Below are 22715 nucleotides of genomic sequence, written 5' to 3'. Positions count from 1 at the left end.
CAGATGTCACATCAGACCTTTTTACAATGAAGTCAATGGGAGGCAAAAAGGCAGGAAATTCAAATAGACGTCATTGCTCAAAATGGGGGGGGGGGGAGAAGGCATTTATTGGACACAAAATGGAGGTCCGAAACATCCGAATATTTTGGATCCAAAACGGGTGATTCGTTTCGGATCCGAAATTTTTCAGGGCTCTTCGGGGGTGATTCGGTTCGGATCTGAATCACCCTAAATTCACTGTTTCGGGTACAGATCGTTCTGTACCCAAAACGTTTCACATATCCCTACTTGTTTCTCAGTTAAAGTTGGCTTCCTGCTCAATTACTTATAAAGGATAAGTAATTTCTCTTCAACATTAGGTTAGGGCCCAGATGTGAAGCAATAAGTTGTGAGTCAAATAAGTTATTGCCTTCAAAAACTCTTTGTAGGCAAGAAAGCTAGACAAGATGACTATTTTTGCATCTGTGGAGAGGCATCCCACTGTTGAACTGCTCAATGAAACAAACTAGAGAAGTTTGTCCTGCAGAGTGATGATATTGCTGAATACACTTGGACTATCTTGTGTTCTGGAAGAACAAAGACCAACAGAGAATGAAGAGAAAAAACAAGATGGGATTCTGTAAACAAGCAAGCTTTGGAACACATATCTCTGACTGTAAGTGATCAGTGAATCTTTCATTAAAAAGGTAAAAATACAGCAAGAGAGATGTGTGAATGATTAAAGGATAGTAGAGCTACTTCACATTTCTTCAATAATATGCAAGATTTCTCTGAGATAAGCATGGAACATAACAGTCATGGGGACATAGGAAACTGCCATATACTGAGTCAGACCATAGGTCCATCCAGCTCAGTATTGTCTTCACAGACTGGCAGCAGCTTCTCCAAGGTTGCAGGCAGGAATGTCTCTCAGCTCTATCTTGGAGATGCCAGGGAGGGAACTTGGAACCTTCTGCTCTTCCCAGAGTGCCTCCATTCCTTACGGGGAATATCTTACATTGTTCACACATGTAGTCTCCCATTCATATGTAACCAGGGTTGCCCCTGCTTAGCTAAGGGGACAAGTCATGCTTGTTACTACAAGACCACCATCTAACCAGGTGGATATAGGGTGGTTCATATTGCCATAGGAACCTAGGAAGCTAACTTCTGTTGAGGCAGACCATCTAACTCAGTGTTGTCTGCACTGACTGGCAGCAGCTCTCGAAAGTTTCAGACAGGATTCTTTCCCAGCTCCATTTACAGATCCAGGGATCAGTGTTCTCTCTATTTTTTTCCATCTCTGTGTGCAATGAGTTCTGTTATGAGCAGCATCAAGGCAGTGTGTGTGCACATGCATCCGGAATGGGGCCCTCCCCATTCCAACCCAGCAGCATCCAAAACCAACTGAGTGGACATCAAAAAACCTGCGAGCACATGTACATGCTCACACCTTAGAGGGAACATGGCCAAGGATTGAACTTGGGACCTTCTGCATGCAAAGTACATGCTCTACCCTACCACCAAGTTATAGCCCCATCCCCAACCTGACCCTCTTGGTAGCTTGCATGCACTTGAGTCCTATACACTCTGCTAATGGGCAGCACATTTTTGCAGAAGAAAAAGGGACAGTTTATCTAAAATGTAATTTTGGTGCAAATAGAGTGAATGAAGTGTGTACTCCAGGATTATACTATATTCCAAGTTTGCAAAAGAGTTTAATGAGTGTAAAAACAGCTACAAGGCATGGATGTAGAGTTTCAGAAGGGGCCATGTCTTTATTTTCAAAGGAGGTAAACTTCTGATGAAAGCATGTTGAAAGATGGTGAACTGTATGAAATAGATTGCAAAAGAGAAAAAGCTAGTGCTGCATGTGAGTGCGCACACAAAGATTGCACAAGTTTATGGCATTGCCAATTTGGACATCTAAGCAAGGAATGCATTTCAAAACTAGCAAAAGCACAATTGGTAAAAAACCTACAGATTAAACCACGCAAATCTGAAGTCAAATGCACTGAATGTGTTAAAACAAATGCAACAAGAGGCACATATTCATAAACTACAGGAAGGCAATCCAATGGGGTTTTGGATTTGATTCACAGTGATATTTGTGGGCCCTTTCCAATAAAGACACCAGGAAAGAGTATCTATTTCCTGATATTCATAGTTGGTTTTTTCCACTATACTTAATCTTACTTATTCAAAGAGAAAAACAAGATGTTGCCAAAACTTAAAGAAAATATGGCTAGAGTAAGCAACAGGTTTGACAGAAAACCTAAGACCTTGCACACTGATAATGGTGGGGAATATACTGGGAAGTATATTGAGCAATACTTAAAATAACAAGGAATTAAACATGAGAGAACAATACCTTATACTCCAGAGAAAAATGGAGTGACAGAGAGAAATAACAGAACTTTGATTGAAATGTCTAGAACAGTGATTCTCAAACTTGGGTCCTCAGGTGTTATTGGACTTCAACTCCCATAATCCCCAACCAAAGGCCACTGAGGCTGGGGATTATGGGAGTTGAAGTCCAATAACACCTGAGGACCCAAGTTTGAGAATCCCTGGTCTAGAAGTATGAAGGGGAGATTGAGACAGAACCAGAGAGTTTCAATCAAGAAGGAGAGGCTGAGATGGGAAAAGAAGTGAGACGCTCAAGCAGAGTTAATTCCACCTAAAAAGATTGTCACTGGCAGCCAGAGAGGAGAAAATGCTAGAATCTACAGACTGGCAAAAAACTGAAGGCATGCCAGATTTATTGACAGATACATAGCTGCAATTGGGAAAGGAAAAAATTGCATCACATCGTAAAACAAAACGTGGGACTCAGAATTCAAGAACAAGACAATGAGAAGGGGAATGTTGGGATTTTTCCATAGACACTGTCTCAGTTATTTGTATGGGGCATGCATTCTCTCTTTGAATGTATGTATGTACAGTACTGGCTAGAGGGTGGAGTCACAGTGTTTGTTTGCTCCACTTGCTGTCCTGAATTCAAATGGATAGGTTATCCCTCTCTTTGCAGATTAAACCATGCAAATCAAAGTCAAATGTATTGAATGTGATTAAACAAAAGCAACACGGGGCTGTTAGCCTGTTTATTGTTTTTTTAGCCTATGTTTAAAGTAAAGTAAAGTTGTGCCATTGAGTCAGTGTCGACTCCTGGCGACTAAGAGCCATATGTTTTTCTTTTAATCTGCCTACCCTTTTTGCTCCAGTGGAAGAGAGCTGTTATCTTGTGGCAGCTCTCTAAAAGAGCAGCCATGGCAGCAGCAGGATGGTGCCCAGCATCTGCAGCGGGGATGTCTTGCCTGGCTGCAGCCTTAGTAGCACCAAGTGCACCCTGCATGACCAGTTTCAGAGTGTGCACCACACAACAGATGGACACAAACTGAGCCTGCTTGGCTAGCCTACCGTAGTTATGTTGGCAGCATTGTTGGTGACCATGAACCCTTGGTGAAGGTTTGGCTGCCCAGACAGACATTCCCCCACCTGTGATTCATGGCCACCAACAACTCACCTGCCATATGGTCCAGCACCTCCACATGAGGCACAGCCCACCTGTGTTTCACTGCATGAGAGGGGCTGGCCACACCACCAGCAGCGGATGTCCCCTCACTCTTCTGCCCCCACCAGTGTGCTGTGAGGGACAGGAAAGCAGTGCTCCTCCCACTGTGACTGGTCCACAGATCCGCAGTGAAGTGCACACTGGTGTCAGGCTCCCTGCATGCCCAGTACAGGGAGGGCACCACATGCCTGCTGTAGTTGGGTGCAAGCAGTTGGTGCAGCTGGTGGAAGCTGGCATTCTCCACCACCTGGAATGGCTGGTCATCCAAAGCCATCATCCCCCCCAATGGCCCTCTGGGCTACCAGACCACTTGCACACTGACTACACCCACTGTGCCGGTAACTTCCTCTGCTTGGGAGCAGGAGCACTGTCTTGTTGCTAACTGAGGACACAGCAGGCCTATTGCTGCCAGCAGGTACCCCCGGGTGATGCTGTCGCAGATGCTGCAGCATCCCTGCCATCCCAAGATGCTTAGAGTCCTTATCCCTGCTGACCTGTGTTCTGCATTGGTGACTGAAAAAATGGTGTGGGTCACCATGGCAGAGCTCAAAGTGGTCCCACAGCATGCTGCTATTGGGATCGTTTTGGTAGTGGTGGTACTGGGGCTTCTGGTTCATTCTGGGGGCCGCCGCCACCACTATTGCTCTCTTTCAGGGGCTGAGAAGGTCCAGGAACAACCGGAATTGCTTGCTTCCTGCCTGCTCCTCTTCAGTCTCAGATGAGGGGTGTGGGTCGCACTGCCAATGGGGATTGGGGAGGATGGAGTGAGCGGTCTGGCTGGGCTAGCAGCTGACAACACCTCCTCCACCACTGTCACAGGAAGACCTTCTTCCCTGACAGGAGAGGAACCGCCCCCCCACTTCTACCTCAGTCACTGCAGGCAGATGCACTGTGGGGCCAGGCTCATCCTGTCCTATAGTCCTGCCACTGGCCAAACCCCACTTCCCAAAACTAGGCCCAATTTAAAGAACTCTAAGTTCTAGTAACCTGACCAAGGCCTCTCACCTTCTGGTGTCTTCTGCTGGAGGCTTCTGTTCTGGCATCTTTGGCTGGAGTCTGCCAGGTGTTGCTCTTGCAGTTACTTTGGTCAGAGCAGACACTGGGATTTAAACAGCTGGGCGGACGGGGGGGAAGAGGTACCAGCAGGTGGGCTACTGACACCCAAACCATCAAAACAACTCCCCCCCCCCCCGCCGCCGAATAAAGGGAAACAGAGGGAGCCTGGCAGGCTGGGCATCACACATCAGCCTACAGAAACCCAAAATTAATCCACCAGGGAGCACACAGGCAGCAGCAGCAAAGATGGCAGGGCTGCAAAATAAAATAAATAAATATGCACAGCACCCCACTTAATAAAGCTATTAGGACTAGCTACAATCAATTAGAAGTGGGGCGGGAGACACAGGGGAAAAAATCCCAAGCATCCAGCACCTAATTCAAGCCCTGGGGCTGCTGTTTTTTTTAAAAGAAAATTAGAAGAAAATAACAGCTGTTGTTGGCACTGCTAATGAAAAGGATAAAAAAATTTGAGGGTGGGGAGCGAGGCAGAGAGGGACAAACAAAAGGGTAAGAGGAGAGCCTTCAGCAGCTGGTTAACAGCAACAGTGTACCCTTGCGTAAAAAGAAGAAGAAGAAGATGGTAGTGCCCAGTACAGCACCACACAGTGTTTCAGATTGCTGCCACTGCCCAGGCTTTCAACCAAGTCAGACACTGGTCAGGCTGGGACATGTGCCTTCTGACAGTAAATTGTATGGTTCCTACTTTATAAGCCCAGCAGGCTCTCTCTCTCTCTCTCTCTCTCTCTCTCTCTCTCTCTCTCTCTCTCCTCACTGGGATAGGCAGACGTGTATGCAGGCCCAGAAAACCAACACCACCAGTCTCTGCTCTCCTGTCTGTGCTGCTGCAGTCTGTCTCTGATCCTTTTCTCCTAAGGCACAAATGGCTCTTTGGGTCTCTGTCTTCAAGTAGCTCCTTAAATACACTTTGGAAATTCCTGCTTTGTCCTTTCCCCTCCCTGCTCCTTCCCCCCAGCCAATGGGGGCACAGTTGCTCATGCTAACACTTGATTTGAAGGTCAATAGTCCAACCAAGAAGCAAGGAGATCTCCAAACAAGTCAGTGCCAGAAAACCAATTAGCAAGGGGAAAACACGGAGACAAAATGAGGACCACATCTCAAATCACTTGAATGGATTTGAGCTTGAATTGGGGGTGATTTGATTCAACTTTGAATCTAGTTCTTCATTTTAGGGGTGATTTGATTCAAGCTTGAATCACCTGAATCATCCCGATTCAAACTTGAATAGATTCCAATAGAAATGACTTGCACATCTATACTAGGGATGTGCCCGAATGGTCTTCAGCACTGGTAGGGGTAGTACTTTAAGGGCGGGGGAGGGTGTACTCAACCCCCCCACCGCGTTTCCCCCGCCAGCGCTCTGCAAATTTGAAGCCCCTCGGGGCGGCAGCGTTCCTCCCTGCTGCCCTGTTTCCCCCGTTGGCCGGAAGTGGCCGGAAGTTGAGAGCGCGTGTGCGCCCATCGTGTGTGCACGCCCACCCGTCTGGGGGAACAGGGGCAGCCACCCAATGGGGGGAACAGGGCAGCAGGGAGGAACGCTGCCGCCCTGAGGGGCTTCAAATTTGCAGAGCGCTGGCAGGGGAAACGCGGGGGGGGGGTGAGTATACCCTCCCCCGCCCTTAAAGTACTACCCCCGCCAGTGCCGAAGCACCGAATCCCGCCCCAGCGCCGAAACATTTTGGAGGCCTTTACAATGGCCTCCAAAACGTTTCGGGCACAAGCCTAATCTATACCGCATATAAAAGAGTTGGCCAGCTACTTCCATAATTCTAAACCCAAGCTTGTTACAATGTTTTACAGCTTGGGTCATTCACCGCAGGAATTTTCAGTGGCCTCTTCATAGTGACTGTAGTCTGGTCCTACATTCTTGATTTAAAAAAAAAAACTAAACTTCCAATCACATGTTTTCTTGTTCACAGCTTCAGTCTGTGATGCTTGCTAACAGGCATATGCTTGCTACTGCAAGCATTTCTCTTAATGAGGCCCACGTGCAGGAGCATGTACCATTCAGATTAGGAAGTAAAGATGCATGAGCTGCACATTAGGTGACTCCTGCAGCTCAATTAGGCAATCTCTCCCTGAATGAGGGCTGATTTATTTAGAATGAAATCCATGCAATGTGTTAATACCTGCTCTGGTCTTGATCAAGCTTAATATAATAACTGCTTCTCATTGAAGCTGAGTCTGCCGAGAAATCTGATGAACTTCAGACTTTTCTTCTTTCGCATGTTGCTAAGATTAGCCTCCAAATGTTTTGTCATTAAAAATGAAACAGCTACTGAGATACTCTCTGTGTGTGTTTGTGTGTGTGTGTGTGTGTGTGTGTGTGAGAGAGAGAGAGAGTGTGTGAGAGAGAGAGCGCCACATTTTGACTGAGTTAGTATACCTTGCAATGCAGAATGCAGATTGCAGAGCAGACCAGAGCAATGAATGAAGTACAAGTTACTCTCAAGGCCCAACATGGAGCTCAATCACCAAGAAATATTATACAGAGACACATGGAGCTGAACTGCCACTGTCCATTTCTCGCCACAGCACCATCTCACAACCAGACCAAACCACAGCTCAAGGAAGATGGGCAGGCAGGCACCCAAATTCTGCCTTTGCCAATCTGAAATCCAGCAAAACCAGATAGCTATAGCAGCAATAGGTAGGACAACATTATACTCAGTGCTAAGAAAAGAAAACCACAAAATCAAACCTCCTTGCCTCTCCTGCTGTAAAGGCTCTCTCTGCCTCCCAGTCCCTTAGAATACATTTTTAAATGCCCTCCTTTTTTGTCATCTTTTTTGTCATCTTTGTCATCTGAGATCCAGCAAAACAGTCAATAATATATTGAGACTCTACACACAATTGGTGTGTAGAGCCTTATAGGGTTCTGTGGGGAGAGTGGGTCACAATCACCAAAATAGAGTTAGCGGAGTGCTCGCTCCACTAAGCTTGTTTAAATGGTTGGGGGGTGGGGGGTGGGATTAGGCAGGAGCCGCACAGCTCCCAGCTGTTCTCACACACACAGAGGGGAAAGTGGGCTGGGCTCCCTTAGCCCAGTTTCCTTCACGCATGTGAATAGCCTCATTCAGTGCTGAGAAAAGAAAACGACAAAATCAAATCTTCTTTCTTCCTGATGTATCCTCTTCTTGCATAAGGGTTCTCTCTCTGCCTCCCAGTCCCTTTGAATACATTTTGAAATTTCCTTCAAAAGTGTTCCCCCTCCATCCTCCCTCCCCCCCCCCAGCCAATGGGGGCACAGTTACTCATGCCAACACTTGATTTGAATGACAACAAGTCAAGGAAGAAGGAGATCTCAAGCCAATCTGAAGCCAGTGCCAGAAAACCAATCAGAAAGGGGAGAACGCCTGCCAAAATGGCCGCACGGATCAGACAGATAGATTCATGTTGAATCGAGGCTGATTCTATTTGACCTCAAATCAGTCCCTTCATTTAAGGGGCGACTCAATTCGTGGCTGAATCCACGAATTACCCCCAATTAGGTGCGAATTGATTTGCAAGTGAATCAAATTGCACATTCTTTATACATTATATTCTATTATGAGCATTCTTGGTCAGGATACATTTCTGGTATGCTGAATGCTTCCTAGAGTTCATATGACTCAATGGATTATCAGTAATCTAGTTCAGACCCATGTCCAAGCACTGGATTTGCAATACCTAAAGTATCCCTGACAGGTGCCTGGATAAACTTTAAATGTGCACATGTTCACATGCACACACTTCAGCTACCTTCCTAGGCAACCTGTTCCATTGCTGAACTGATTTTATGCTTCTCAATAACCTAATCTTAATTAAGGTATTATCTTTAACCTAAGATAATGCCTTATTTAAGCCTAATGGAGGAACCATTCATGAATAAGGGCTCTAACCTTATTCCATTGACATTCATGCCAGTATAGTTCCATTGAGAATGATGTCTTGTGGGTGCCAGTGAAGAATTTGGCTCATTGAAGTACTTTGCCTTTCTGTCATTGCTAGAGGGCTAAATTATTTCTGTACTTTCAAGAAAGAGTCCAAGATGCTTCCTCTGAAATCTCTTCCTTTTGCAAATGTACTCCTGCTATCTACATTTAGCACATACAGTAAAATTACAGTGTAATTATAGCAGAGCTCTGCCTATGAAGCTGACACAGGGAACGACTACAGGGAACGACAAGGGGAACAAGAGGTGGAGATACATTCAGCATTTCCCGAAAGGGTTTGTTTCCCCCACACTTACCGTCAACTCCAGTGCTTCATTAAGAAGGCCATTGCGCTTGCTGTAAAGGTAGGCATTGGAACTGCCTGTCTTGGCCACACGGATCCTGGCCAGCCGGGCTTTCTGTGAAAGGAAGCAAGAAGTCCTTTTTAGTCTCCAGTCCATCCTCAACTTCGTTTTGGTGCAGCCCAAGAAAGATTTTTAAATTTTTAAGGCTTCAGAGCAGATATATTCTTCACATATTAGTTCTATTATTTCCTAAATATTTTTAAAAGCTTGCTTCTAACATATTTTTGTTTTTTTAAAAAATGAAAGTTGTGTTAAATTTTTCAAAAAAGAAATATTTGTAATTTTTCATAATCTGCAGTGGCCCGGGTACAGAGAGGAAAATGGGAGTGATTTTCATGTCTTGCCCTTTCCCCGCAAAGCCCTTTATTGTATAAATCTGTTCTTCTGGGTCACACAGCCTTCAGGAACAGATGTATACAATGGAGAACCCCCTCACCCACCCACCATCCCCTCTATGCCTGGTCTGCTACACAAAGAAACTTTCAGTGCAGAGATGCTGAAGACTTCTTGCTGACCTACAACCCTCCTTCCAGCAATGAGGGAATGCACATCATGTCGGCCAGGGTCTTTTTCTCTCCCGCTCCCATCTTCTATGGGCCAAACATGACACAAGAACTGTTTAGAACTTGCAACTTTTTTGTATGCCCCAAGCAGCTGTGAGGGACAGTTTGGATCAGGACCATGGTATAGGAAAGAGGGTCCTAAGCCCTTTGACCTGACAAACCACCTCGTGCAAGCTGTCATTAGCTGCCAAAATTTATGGGCACAATAGTTTCCACCTCCACAGCTAATCACTTAACCAGCTAATGGGGCTGGTTAAGTCATCTCTGGAACATGAGGGCTCATGCCATAGCCCTAAACCATATAGATATGAATATGAATACAATGAATATTTATATACCACATTTCAGCAAAAGTCCCCAAAGCAGTTTACAAATTAGGCTTCCTGTCCCCAAAGGGCCCACAATCTAAACCAGGGCCCCACTGCAGCTGCTTTGAGGTAACAACAACAACACTGGGAACTCAAAACATGGGCCAGCATCCTAACCAACGCTGTGCAAATGTCAGTCAAAAGAAGCACATGTGCAGTGGAACCATTTCTGCTTCTGCAGTGTGTGGGAAGTGATTTTTCACACATCTCCCCTTCCCTCAAAATTCACTTTGTGCAACCTGCTGAGATTGCACGTATGCTCTTGAGAGTTGTGCAAAAACAATGTTTCTGGGGAAGGAGAGATCAGCCCAAATGGTCCCTCGTGTATGAGTGCCTGCACTGCAAAAGCAGGTGTGTATCTATTTGCATCTTTTAGTTACATTCATGCAAAATTGGTTAGAATGTTGGCCACAGAGTTTCTACATTACATCTAGTTTAACTCTCAGCAGAACATCTTGCCTGAGGAAGATTTCTGTGAAACTGGAAAGCTACCACACTTTTTGTGGCTTCCAATCCTAAGGCAGGTATTATTGTACTGCTGTTCTTTAGACGCCCCCCCCCCCCGCAAATGGACCAACATGACTTTGTACCTGCATTTTTGGTCCGAATTGCATATGTTTTTAATATTTTGTTTATTTCAGAACTCCTCCTGAAAGGATCGCTCTCCTTTTCCCTGTGCATGTTAAGCTCTGATTGTTCCTGAAACCCATCCAGTGGTTTAATGGAAGAGAAGTTAAACTGTATTTAAGTGTACTTTCAGTATCCCTGACAGTGAAACATAACATTTCAAATTCAGCACTACCTTTTTGGCACACAAACTCTACCAGTGTTTCCAAGGTTACAAAGCATCTATCTTTGCTGATTGCGGGCAAAATGCTCTCTCTGTAGCCTGAAGAGGTCATCCCCCCGCCCACTAAAAATCAAAATATTATGGGAAAATTGAATAAAATGGATATTAACTGCAATAGATTTCCCCCCATGATTCACTCCAGAGTGAGATGTTTATGTTTATTGGAGCTCTGTGGAAAAAATGAGCAATGCTAATAATCCACATAGTAATTGTCATAATGAGAAACAAGGGAATGTTCATTATTTTGTTATTAGGAGCTGCCTTGTATTAAGTCAGACCAATGCTCAATCTAGCACAGTACTGTCCATAATGACCTGCAGTGTTTCAGAAGAAGTTTTCCACAGCTGTGCAACCAGAGATCTTTTAAGTGGGACTCAGAGCTAAAGCAAACAATGTCATTCACATGATCATTTGGGTTGGGGAATGATGGGGGGGGAGGCAGGATCCAACCTACCTTTCTCCCCACATGATCCTTTCTGCTCTGGGCATTGCTGCTTGTGCGCCCACACAATCTGTGCTGCAGTGTGCGGCACACCAATCCAGAGCCCAGGGGAAGGACACCCAGCCTCCAGATATTCCACAATGCACCATGTGAGCAGCATGGTGCATTGTAGAGATTCCTGAGGCTGGGTCACTCCTTCCTCCAGCTTCTATAGTTTTAATGGCTGCTTAATGGCCAGCAGCCCTTGTGCCCACATAACTGGATGGTACAAACCCCCGGGCACCTGGTGATCTGGACTGATCCCAACCATTCTCACAACCAACCCTACCTGGTCATGAGAATAGCCTTAAAAGCTTTCATCCTGCCACTGAGGCCTGATCTACATCAGAGGCAGAGTGAGGGTAGAATGTGGAGCTGGTAGAACAGAGTGCATCACTTGAATGTGTTGGAGGCTGATCATGTTTGTAATGTTCCTGTACATTAATAATTCCCCGTAAAAATAAAACCAGCAAAGTCAAGGAGCTAGGTTAGAAGCTTTCACCCTAGTTTTCTGTTTGTGTTTCATTTCCTATGCGTGTCCCTCTTATCTGTCCCTTGCCATTTCAATTTGTTCAGTTTACATGGTGTGAGGACTGTGTATACTATGAAACTTGACTGTTAAACTGCACATGCAGTGTTAATAAAAACCTTTAGTTCATCTCTCCTTGCTTCAAAATAATCTTCCTCGCATGCTGGCTCAAACAAAGCCGCTCAGCTCATTTGCACGTAGCATAATGAGGCTGTGGGTTGCACTCTGACTCATTTCCATAGACCACCTACTGGAGTTCAGTACAGTGTCATGTAGGCTGTTCAGCCATCCACCCCCTAGCAGTCGGGTTTCCATTGTAACAGGCGGATTGGTTCAATTTTCTTAGAGTTCTCTGCATCAGGAAGCTGTTAGGACAACTGAAAATATACACTTGTTTGTGTGAATGCATCAGTGGGTATGAGAGAAAGTGAGACAAAACCAGAAGCTGGTCTGAGTGACTCAACATACCTGTTCCACTCAGGTGTCCTTCTCGTGCAGCCACAGTCAGTTGCACAAGACTTGCTTTTTGCTGATGTGTTCCCATGTGGTTGGGAACTATGCTTGAGAGTGGGTCTGGCAGGGTTTTCTTGAGGGTGCTGATCACATGGGAAAGACCCATGATTTCCCCCACATAGGAGGCTGCCATATACTGAGTCAGACCATTGGTCTATCTAGCTCAGTATTGTCAATACAGACTGGCAGCGGCTTCTCCAAGGCTGCAGGCAGGAATCTCTCTCAGCCCTAGCTTGGAGATGCCAGGGAGGGCACTTGGAACCTTCTGCATGCAAGCATGCAGATGCTCTTCCCTGAGCGGCCCCCATCCTCTAAGGGGAATATCTTACAGTGTTCACATGTAGTCTCCAGATGCAAACCAGGGCAGACCCAGCTTAGCAAAGGGGACAACTCATGCTTGCTACCATAAGACCAGCTCTATACCAGCTCTGGTAATCACCTATGCAGCTGAACTATTCACACACAACCACAGCCAGTTCTACAAAAGCAGCTCCCACATGACTGCAGCCGTGTGTGAGGGGCTCTACCTCAGAATAGCTCCGAGACCACTTTAATGCACATAGGTAGTAGTACTCATTATTACTTTTGTGAGCCGCCCCAAGAAGCATTGCACTGGAGGGGCAGGATATAAATATTACAAACAAACAAACGTGGGTGAAACTAGGCCAGCCACAGGTCACGGTGGAACATGATACAGTTAATATCATCTAAGTACAGTGGTCCCTCGACTTACGTATTTAATCCATTCCGAATGCACGTTTGGAGGTCAAAATTTTCGTAAGTCTAAGTGCGCACCACGGAAGTCTGGAAACATTCGTAAGTCGAGGAAACCGCATCTAAAAATTCGTAGGTTGAGTAAGCTGAATCTAAACCGGCAACTACTTCCGGTCTTTTTTGTTGCTTGTAACTCGAAAACATCGGATGTCGAGTAGTTCGTAGGTCGATGGATTACTGTATATACTTATGCTAAGGCTGATAGGAATTCCTTGGGATGCACAGAGAGCTCTGAAGCCTAAGGGTGCCTAAATACTTGCATGATTATACAAAGGGAATGCTTGAATGATTGCAGGGCAAGGTTCAGCCACATAGGTTCCTTGACTCCCTGTCCTTGATATATTGTACCTTTGAGGTAGAACTCAGGTTGTGGTTAAAAAATGGTTAAAGGGTCTGTGTTACCAAATGGCTTTAATTGTAAGTTGCTACAAGTCATAAATCTGTCTCCTGTGGAATGCTGGCAAGAGGCCCTGGTTTGGAAACTGTAGATAGTGAAGTGAGCAAACTAGCACCTTCAAGGTCACATCTGGACAAGAGTAAGATAGTTTGCTTATCAATATGCAGAAAGAAGAAGAAAGGCTTAATTATAATAAAGGAATGTTGTCTAATTATAATAATTGTAAAGTGACGATTAAGTGATGCGAACCAATGAGGAATGTATCCACTGAATGTAATTAAAATGAGTATAAATACTGAAACTGGAATGTAATCGGAGCTCAGCTTTCCAGGAATTATCCCACTGAGTCTTTGCTAGCAAATAAAATCTGTTTTCTCTCAATTGCTGGTGCCCAATCCTTCACTATGAACCCGGGAGGGAATTCTGCTACACCTTAGCCTCTATTTCCCCCCTATAGAATATATATACTCTGTAAGAAATTGCTCTGCAGCAACAAAAAGGTAATTCACCACAATGCCTATAGAGAGGAGAGTTGGTCTTGTGGAAGTAAGCATGACTTGTCCGCTTAGCTAAGAAGGGTCTGCCCTGGTTGCATATGAATGCAACCAGAAGAGGGACTAGAACTAGAAGAGACTAGAAGTGTGAGCACTGTAAGATATTCCCCTTAGGGGATGGAGCTGCTCTGGGAAGAGCAGAAGGTTCCAAGTTCCCTCCCTGGCTTCTCCAAAACAGGACTGAGAGAGATTCCTGCCTGCCACCTTGGAGAAGCTGCTGCCAGTCTGTGAAGACAATACTGAGCTAGATAGACCAATGGTCTGACTCAGTATATGGCAGTTTCCTATGTTCCTATGAATGTGAGACTAGAAGTGTGAGCACTGTAAGATATTCCCCTCAGGGAATGGAGCTGCTCTGGGAAGAGCATCTAGGTTCCAAGTTCCCTCCCTGGCACCTCCAAGCTAGGGCTGAGACATATTGCTGCCTGCAACCTTGGAGAAGTTGCTGCCAGTCTGTGAAGACAATACTGAGCTAGATAGACCAATGGGCTGACTCAGTATATGGCAGCTTCTTCTGTTCCTATGTTTCATTTCATAAAATGAGCTGGCCTTGTTCTGCTGTTTGGTGTTTTTTTTAACTTTTAAACACTGGAATCTTTTTGTAGTTAGAGGACTGAACTAAGTCATATTGACTAATGCAAGCATCAGGTTTAGAATATCTCTCTGTGGTTTTCAAAGAAAGTTTAAAGTTGTCCTAATTTGCTTCAGTGCTATGTTGTTTTTCCTAATCTTTTAACCGCCTTATACCTCAATCCACGAGAGAAACTTTATGAGATTGTTATCTTGCTGTTTTCTGGCAATAGTCATCTGGCATGCCATACCAACACAATGCTTTGGGATGAGGTTGATTTGTTTTACAGCCTTTTACTCAGAAGCGAATCATGCTGAGGTGAATGGGATGTCCTCCCAAGTACATGTTTCATTCGGTTGCCGTCTTAATTACCGAAATGTCTTAAAAGGCAACCGTTGTATAGTTAGCTGCAACAAAAACAAAAACAAAAAAGACTACACTGAAGTGTGCTGCTTGCAATGGTTCTGTATGGTTCTTTTCTTTAATTTGCTTTGCTTAGTAAAACCTCAATGCAGAAAGAGGTAAATCTCTACCATGCACCCTTGTGCACATAATGAGGCAAGAAGCATTATTAGCATTTACGCATCAGTGTGTCTGGCGCTCTATTAATAAGCATTGTTTAACCTTTTGAACCTGAATGTACACACACAAATTCCCAGCCAATGTTATGTCCTGGATATGGATCTGTAGGAGTTCAGTTATGGGAAGGGGACCAGAAGGAAGCCAGTCATATGCAGTGCTTTGTGAGTGGAGTTGCAAGGTGTGCCATCAAACAATGAAATCTGGAAGCTGGGCAGAGCGTTCCCAAAGAAGGGGCATGGGTATGATCCATGGGGTGGTAATATTATTTAATAAAGGTATTCTGCTGGAATAAGGGATATTTGGTGGCAATTGTCTTAGCAAGAGAGCAGCACTAAATCTGTGCTCCAAACCATTTTGCATCCAGAAAACTGAGGTCTGGAGATGAAAGTTGGTTTGGGGTTCGCATGTTTTTTGCATGCAAAATCTAGCTAAGAAGTCCAACGTTTGCAATGGCATTTGAATGTCATTTCAAAATTAGACTTTCATGGGCATAAAAAATGCAAATCAATTCAGACTTTTTGTGTTGCATTGTGGAATTCACACTTGTAATTTGGAAAGGGAACTTTTTGTTTCAATTCTTCAAGAGATATCAACACATCAAATAAAGTAAATTAAAGTTGCACCGTCGAGTTGGTGTTGATTCCTGGCGACCACAGAGCCAGGTGGTTCTCTTTGGTAGAATATGGGCGGGGGGGGGATTACCATTGCCATCTCCCACACAGTATGAGATGATGCCTTTCAGCATCTCCCTATATTGCTGCTGCCTGATATAGGTGTTTCCCATAGTCTGGGAAACATACCAGCTAGGATTCGAACCAGCAACCTCTTGCTCACTAGGCAAACTATTTTCCCACTATGCCATTAGGTGGCTTCTTGTAGTAGACCTTATTTTTTTAAGTGCTTTGTTCTTATCTGGAGCTTCCAAGTTCTATCTGCCAGATTTCAAAACTGTGGCAGCATTCACATATAATATGGAACCGCGGTTCCAATAGACCCATGGTTCCACAGCCCCTTCCCCCACTCTCTTGTCTCAGTTCAGACGTACTGGAGAGCAGTCTCTCTGCAGTCAGTGAGACTGTAAAGAGGAGGGGGATCTGGCTGTGTAGGCTTTCTTCTTTACTGAAGGACAGCCTGCATAGCCAATCACACCAGAGTTGAGGGTGGAGCATCCTCCTTCAACTCCAATTCCAGGGGAAGCAGCCTGCAGTTCTGAATTTGGATGTGCTGCAGGCTGCATGGAACTTTGGGTTGTGGCAATGGAAGTCACTACAACTTGAGGGTCAGATTGGAGTACCAAATCTCAACCCTTGGTTTCATTGCTGTGTGTAATCCAGGTTGCCCACATTCAAATGTAGTCTGTGGAACCACAGGCCCATTCAACTGCAGTTCCACGGTACGTGCGAATGCAGCCTGTATGTTGTCTCCAAGTCTTCCTACTGGTTTCTCCTAACTATACACCTGATTTCAGTTCTCCAATACTAAGTTCATGAAATGTTCTGGGTACCCAACGGTGTTCAGGAAGTGTACTGGAACCCAACTGTGTGGACGACACAGTTTTAGCCAGTCTTGCAATAGCCCTACCTTCCATGTGGATGCGTGGGGGCCATTGCACACTCGGCCCCTTAAGCATTCAGGCTTGAGCTAATCTCGAGCAATTAAGCTAATTTTCTTCACTGACTCCTTATGAAGAGAAGAATGAGGGCAAAATCTGACCATAGAGGGAGATTATGAGGTCATTCACTCAATCAAAAACTACCCAGGTTTTGGAGCTGTGTGTACTCCCAATTTTCAGTTGCATAGAAGCAAGGTAGAAGGAAAACATGGGTAGCTTTTCTTCCTACCTTGCTTCCACTCAGTCACTTCTACCAAGGTTTTCCTCCTGCCTTGCTTCCACACAACCGAAAATTGGGAGCACACACAGCTCCAAAACCTGGGTAGAACACAGTTTTCAGATTGTGTGAATGACCTCTATGCCTAGTGTCAAATCTTGCTTAAATGGCTGCTTCCACATTTTCAGTTGTGATTGTGCACCAAATGCAACCGTTTAAGTGTCTGTGGAATCTGTCATTTAGCATTCTGTATGAATTACTTTCTGAATTTGTAATGCTCATGTCAATGTAGTCTCCTAGCAACTCACCCTGCCATTTCTACACTAACACCATATTTACAGGCTTGCAACCATGATGTGCTCATTCTAGGGATTGGGAGAGGAGAAACATCTGTGCCAAAATGATATCCAGAAATAGGGGTTGCAAGTTCTGTCGCATTAGTCTTTCTGAGTCACTGCCTTAAGATGACATTTAGAAAGACTTTATTTTTTTCAAGGCACGTGTAGCCAATCAACCCACCCACCTCTCAGCTTCGACAAGTCTCTTCACCAAAACAGCCACTACTCATCACAGCATTTGATGTAGGCTTTGATGAGAACACCATTCAAAATAAAACACAGATCTCAATCAAATTTCTAAGCCCTAACTCCAGATTCCATAGGATTTTGCACAAGTGCTTTACTTTATTATAAGATTTTCAACCTAGATTTGAATGTCTTAGTAGACCACCATGATTAGAAATTATACTAGAAGATACTAAAGAGCAAGATCAGGAGAAGATAAGGAGCAGGACCCATGTATAATTTATACAGTTGTTTTTATCTGTGGCAATACATCTATAGGTGGCCCTCATTATCTGCAGTCCCAGCACCCAGGGTTTCACATATTGTGCTCAGGCAATATAGACTCAACCTTGTTATGTGTGGTTAATAATAAAATAAAGGAAATTATCCTATCCCCAGTTTCTGGGTGTCTGGAAATGACTTCTGGTGTCATTTCCAGCCACCATTTTTGGGAAAAAATCTCAAAAATTTGGAGGATTTGTCTGTTGCGGGGGGGGGGCTTTATGGAGATCTGGAGGCCTTGTGCTCTTTAATTCTTCTTTTTTGGACCTTTTTTAGGCTTAAGGAACCTAACCACCAATTCCCATAGACTCAAGGTCTAATTATTCATGGTTTCATTATCCGCAGTTGTAGGCTGGATAGGAACCCCCATGAATAACAAGACTCACCTTCCATATATAGGATTCTTAGCAAAGCCTCATTTCATTTCATATCAGTGAAAGAGTTCAAGCAGTTCAGTGTGTTTAGTTCTTCTCCTGATGATGTTTTGCTTATCTGAAAAAGCTTACACAGGGTAAACTTTGGTCAGCTGTCACGGCTATAAAAGCAGGCTGAATGATGGCTTTGGTGAAGTTAGTGAGTTTGACTATCTAGGAAATGATCTGTGTTGATCCTTATTTTTTTGCTCCCACACCAGTGAAGCCCTGAGGTTGGTATCAACTTTGGTTCAAAATAGGTATGTGCATAAATCGATTCAGCGTGGCCCACCAAATCAAAGGCACCTTTAAGCATAAGTAAAACAGGTCCTTACCTGCCCCTCTGATGTCCTGCCACTTTTTTGGGTGTGGTGCTGTGCCACACAGAAGTCCATGTGTAGCCACGGGGCTTCATCCAGCAGCCACTCAGAAGTCCACAACAGCAACCTTCATGCAGCAGCAGGATGCACATGGCCACTGCATGCTGACCACGCATATGGCTGTCGTGCATGTACGGTGGCCATGTAGATCCTGCCACCGCATGCCGGTTGCTGGGTGAAGAGCCTGGAAAAGCAGTGGGGCAGCAGAAAAGCAGGTAAGGACCTGCTTTACTCATGCTTAAACGCTCTCTGACATGCTGAAACATCCGTGCACATCCCTAGTTCAAAAGGGCCACACATTTATTAGAAATGAGTCTAAAATCTTCACCTCTTCAATAGTTTGGGCACTAACTTCAAATAGAAGGTAAAGATAACTTCAAATAGAGAGTCAATGGTAGTGCCACCATTGTCAGCAGTTAAAGGGGTTGGGGCATATGAGAGGGCTTTCTCTGTTGTGGCCCCTAGGTTGTGGAATGCCATCTCCTCTGAGGTGTGCCAAGCTCTGACATTGTGCACATTCAGGAGAATGTTGAAAATGCACCTCTTTACCCTGGCCTTTGACTAGAGACTACTTCTCCTTTTCATCTTCAGGAAATGGCACTCATTCTCTAAATGCCTCCCTACAGGCAGTAATGGGCTGGATGAGGGATAACAAATTGAAGCTGAATCCAAGCAAGACGGAGGTGCTCATTGTGGGGGCTCAGAATCTGAGGGGTGAGTTAGATCTTCCTGTGTGGGATAGGGTTACACTCCCCTGGAAGGAGCAGGTGCGCAGCTTGGGAGTACTCCTGGACCCAGGCCTCACCCTGGTATCTCAGGTGGAGGCCATGGCTAGGAGTGCTTTCTATCAGCTCTGGCCGATTTGACAGCTGCACCCATTCCTTGGAGAGGATGACCTCAAAACAGTGGTGCATCAGTTGGTAACCTCCAGGCTTAACTATTGCAATGCGCTCTACATGGGGCTGCCTTTGTACATAGTTCAAAAACTTCAGTTAGTTCAGTATGTGGCAGCCAGATTGGTCTCTGGGCCAACCAGGAGAGATCATATTATGCCTCTCTTGAAACAGTTACACTGACTGCCAATATGTTTTCAGGCAAAATACAAAGTGCTGGTCATTACCTTTAAGGCCCTGAACGGCTTAGGTCTGAGTTATCTTAGAGAGAGTCTTCTTCTGCACGATCCCTACTGCACATTAAGGTCATCTGAGGAGGTCTGTTTCCAGTTACAAACGGTTTGTCTGGTGGCGACTCAGAGGCGGGCCTTCTCTATAGCTGCTCCTAGGCTGTGAAATGCACTCCCGGCAGAAATCCGCAATTTGAATTCTTTACTGGCCTTCAGGAGAGCTCTCAAAACCTATCTGTTTGGCATGGCTTTCCAGGGTTTTTAAATAGTTATAATTGGTTTTAATGTTGTAACCTGGTTTTCAGGGTTTTAAAAAAATTGTTGTGATTGTTTAATTACTGCTTTATGATATTTTAATTGTTAATTGTTGTATTATACTGTTTTATAATGTTTGTTTTAATTGTTAACTGATTTTAATTGCTTTGTTTTAATTGTAAACCGCCCTGAGCCATTTTGGAAGGGCGGTATAAAAACTGAATGAATGAATGAATGAATAATATAGAGATGTAGTGGTTCCTCACCTTTCAGGCTCTGTATTTTTTAAAACTGTATTTTTGATTTTATGATGTTGTATTTTAATTATATTTTATATTGGCTTTATTGTAACCCGCTCTGAGATCTTTGGGTATAGGGTAGGCTAGAAAAATAAATAAATAAATAAATAGATAGGTTTAACATCCTTCTTCCATTACCCTTGTCAGGTGATAACATCCTGGTTCAGAGCAGCAGATCCATACCATGCTGATCCCTGCCCATTCTAGTCAGTTCTCTAAAGCAGGGATCCTCAACATTGGGCCCCCAGATGTTCTTGGACTTTAACTCCCATAATCCCCAGGCCCAGTGGCCTTTGGCTGGTGATTATGGAAGTTGAAGTCCAAGAACATCTGGGGGCCCAACGTTGAGGATCCCTGCTCTAAAGGGTCAAGATATCTCCCAGTAGATTCCCCAACCAAGCTCTTCAGCCTTGGAGACTAGAAATGCCATTGGTTTCAAGGAGAAGTCCTAATCAACACCCCTCATGCCACCAAGTCTTGAAGGACTGATTAAATACTCTTCCCCTTGTTAGAAGTGCCTTTTCCAATAAGAACTTGCTACATCTTCCCCTATGTGCACTGTACCTGCCTGTTCTGATCTAAAACAGTAAACATAACCTATACAATAGAAAGTAGTATGGAGTAGGCAAAGAAACCCAGTGAGCCTGACAATGATCAATCAGTGAGGAAAAAATTCCTACTCTCTCCCTATCAATCAGCTTAGCCCTTTTGTCATGTCTCTCCCTAGAAATCCACCCTCAGCCTCATGGTTCAGAAAGCTGAGTGGGGCAAAGCTTAAGCTCCACAGTACAAGAATGGATGCGTAACTATATTCCATGTGGGTTGGTATTTTACTGCATTACAACAACAAAAACTCTGCAGTGTTTGTCTATTGTGCCATGATAAAACGTTAGCACCCTTTGAAAAATAGGAGCTTTGCATGCCTCTACAAACCAAGGTAACCGCTCCTATCCTATGTGTTAGAGTCACTAACTATTGGCAAACTGGTTTTATTAGCATTATCCAACCCATATAATTTGATCTGCATAACCCCAAATACTCTGCATAATTAACAGCTGCTTCACATTTTCTCTTCTCCCAGTAATTAATACTCTGAATATCAGCTGTAGTCACATCTGCTCTGATCAGTATGGCACTCTACTATTTGCCCACCAGTCTTATGAAATTAATTCATTAATGTAATCAGTTAATTAATTAATTAATTAATTAAATACATTTCTATACTGCCCCAAAGAACACATGTTCTCTGGGCGGTTTACAAACAATAAAAACAGCCAATAAAAGATTAAAGCATTTCAACAATTAAAATTAAAAAGTTAAAACTATTAAAACACAATTAAAACAGTATCTAATTTAAAGCCTGGGTGAACAAATTTATCTTGACTGCCCTTTTGAAAGTTGTAAGAGATGGGGAGGTTCTTATTTCAGCAGGAAGTGTGTTCCAAAGCCTCGGGGCCGAAAGATCAGTTGATAACCAAAAGTTTGTGTGCACTATCAATGCTATTGGTAAGTGGGTGGTTCTCATCTCCAACATACTGGTCTTGTCTGATAACACTCTGTAGAAAATCATACGACTAGAACCTAGAAGAGACCTTCAGTCTTTCCAGAAATGTTGTGTTCTTGCAATTCTGATCTGGTGCTTTGGTTCTTGATAACTGGAGTGGGAAGAAGCAGGAAGTAAATAAGAGCTGTTTTTCTAACCTTCCTGTAACAAATCCAGATTTTGTTGAGTGGATCAACTCCAAGAACAGGACATCTGATGCAATGAACGGAGAGAGGAGAGCTGGTCTTGTGGTAGCAAGCCTGACATGTACACTTAGCTAAGCAGGGTCTGCCCTGGTTGCATATGAAAGGGAGACTAGAAGTGTGAGCACTGTAAGATATTCCCCTCAGGGGATGGAGCCACTCTGGGAAGAGCATCTAGGTTCTAAGTTCCTTCTCTGGTTTCTCCAAGATAGGGCTGAGAGAGATTCCTGCCTGCAACCTTAGAGATGCTGCTGCCAATCTGTGTAGACAATACTAAGCTAGATAGACCAATGGTCTGACTTAGTATATGGCAGCTTCCTATGTTCCTAGTATATACCAACCTCTTCATTTTCAGTACTGAATGACCATGATGATGTGACAAATTGTGCTTATTAAATACATAGCACATCCACATGGTTCTGCTCTTCCTCTCCCTATAGCCATGCCTACGGCAGACTGTGGAGTCATACTTGGGAAAAATGACTCCATGGTCAGCCATGGGCATGGCCAGAGTCAACAGCAGGTGACGTAGCAGTTGGCTGCATGACAACAGTGGGCATTGAGTACCATACATTAGGGATGTCCGGCAGTCCGGTCTGGGGGTTCAGGGGTTCAGGGTCGAACTGAACCACCCCCTGGTTCTGTTGGACTGGAACCGGACCACCGGGTCTGGTCCAGCCGGTCCGCAATTTTTTTAAAAATTAAATCAGATAATAAGTACCTTAAGCCCCTTC

At 44.4% G+C, this 22715-nt stretch overlaps 1 protein-coding gene across 3 annotated transcripts in view; it reads right to left on the bottom strand.

Moving 5' to 3' along the window:
- Positions 1 to 22715, bottom strand: part of KCND3 (potassium voltage-gated channel subfamily D member 3) — a 503489-nt gene that overhangs the window by 35518 nt on the left and 445256 nt on the right. For all 3 annotated transcript variants that reach the window (XM_053246959.1, XM_053246962.1, XM_053246961.1), the window contains exon 4: positions 8862 to 8963. In XM_053246959.1, coding sequence (XP_053102934.1) covers positions 8862 to 8963 — 102 coding nt within the window. The remainder of the gene's footprint in view (positions 1 to 8861; positions 8964 to 22715) is intronic.

The sequence above is a fragment of the Hemicordylus capensis genome, chromosome 4, assembly GCF_027244095.1.
Source record: "Hemicordylus capensis ecotype Gifberg chromosome 4, rHemCap1.1.pri, whole genome shotgun sequence".
Classification (NCBI taxonomy): Eukaryota; Metazoa; Chordata; class Lepidosauria; order Squamata; family Cordylidae; genus Hemicordylus; species Hemicordylus capensis.
This window is presented reverse-complemented; position numbering and strand designations above follow the sequence as displayed.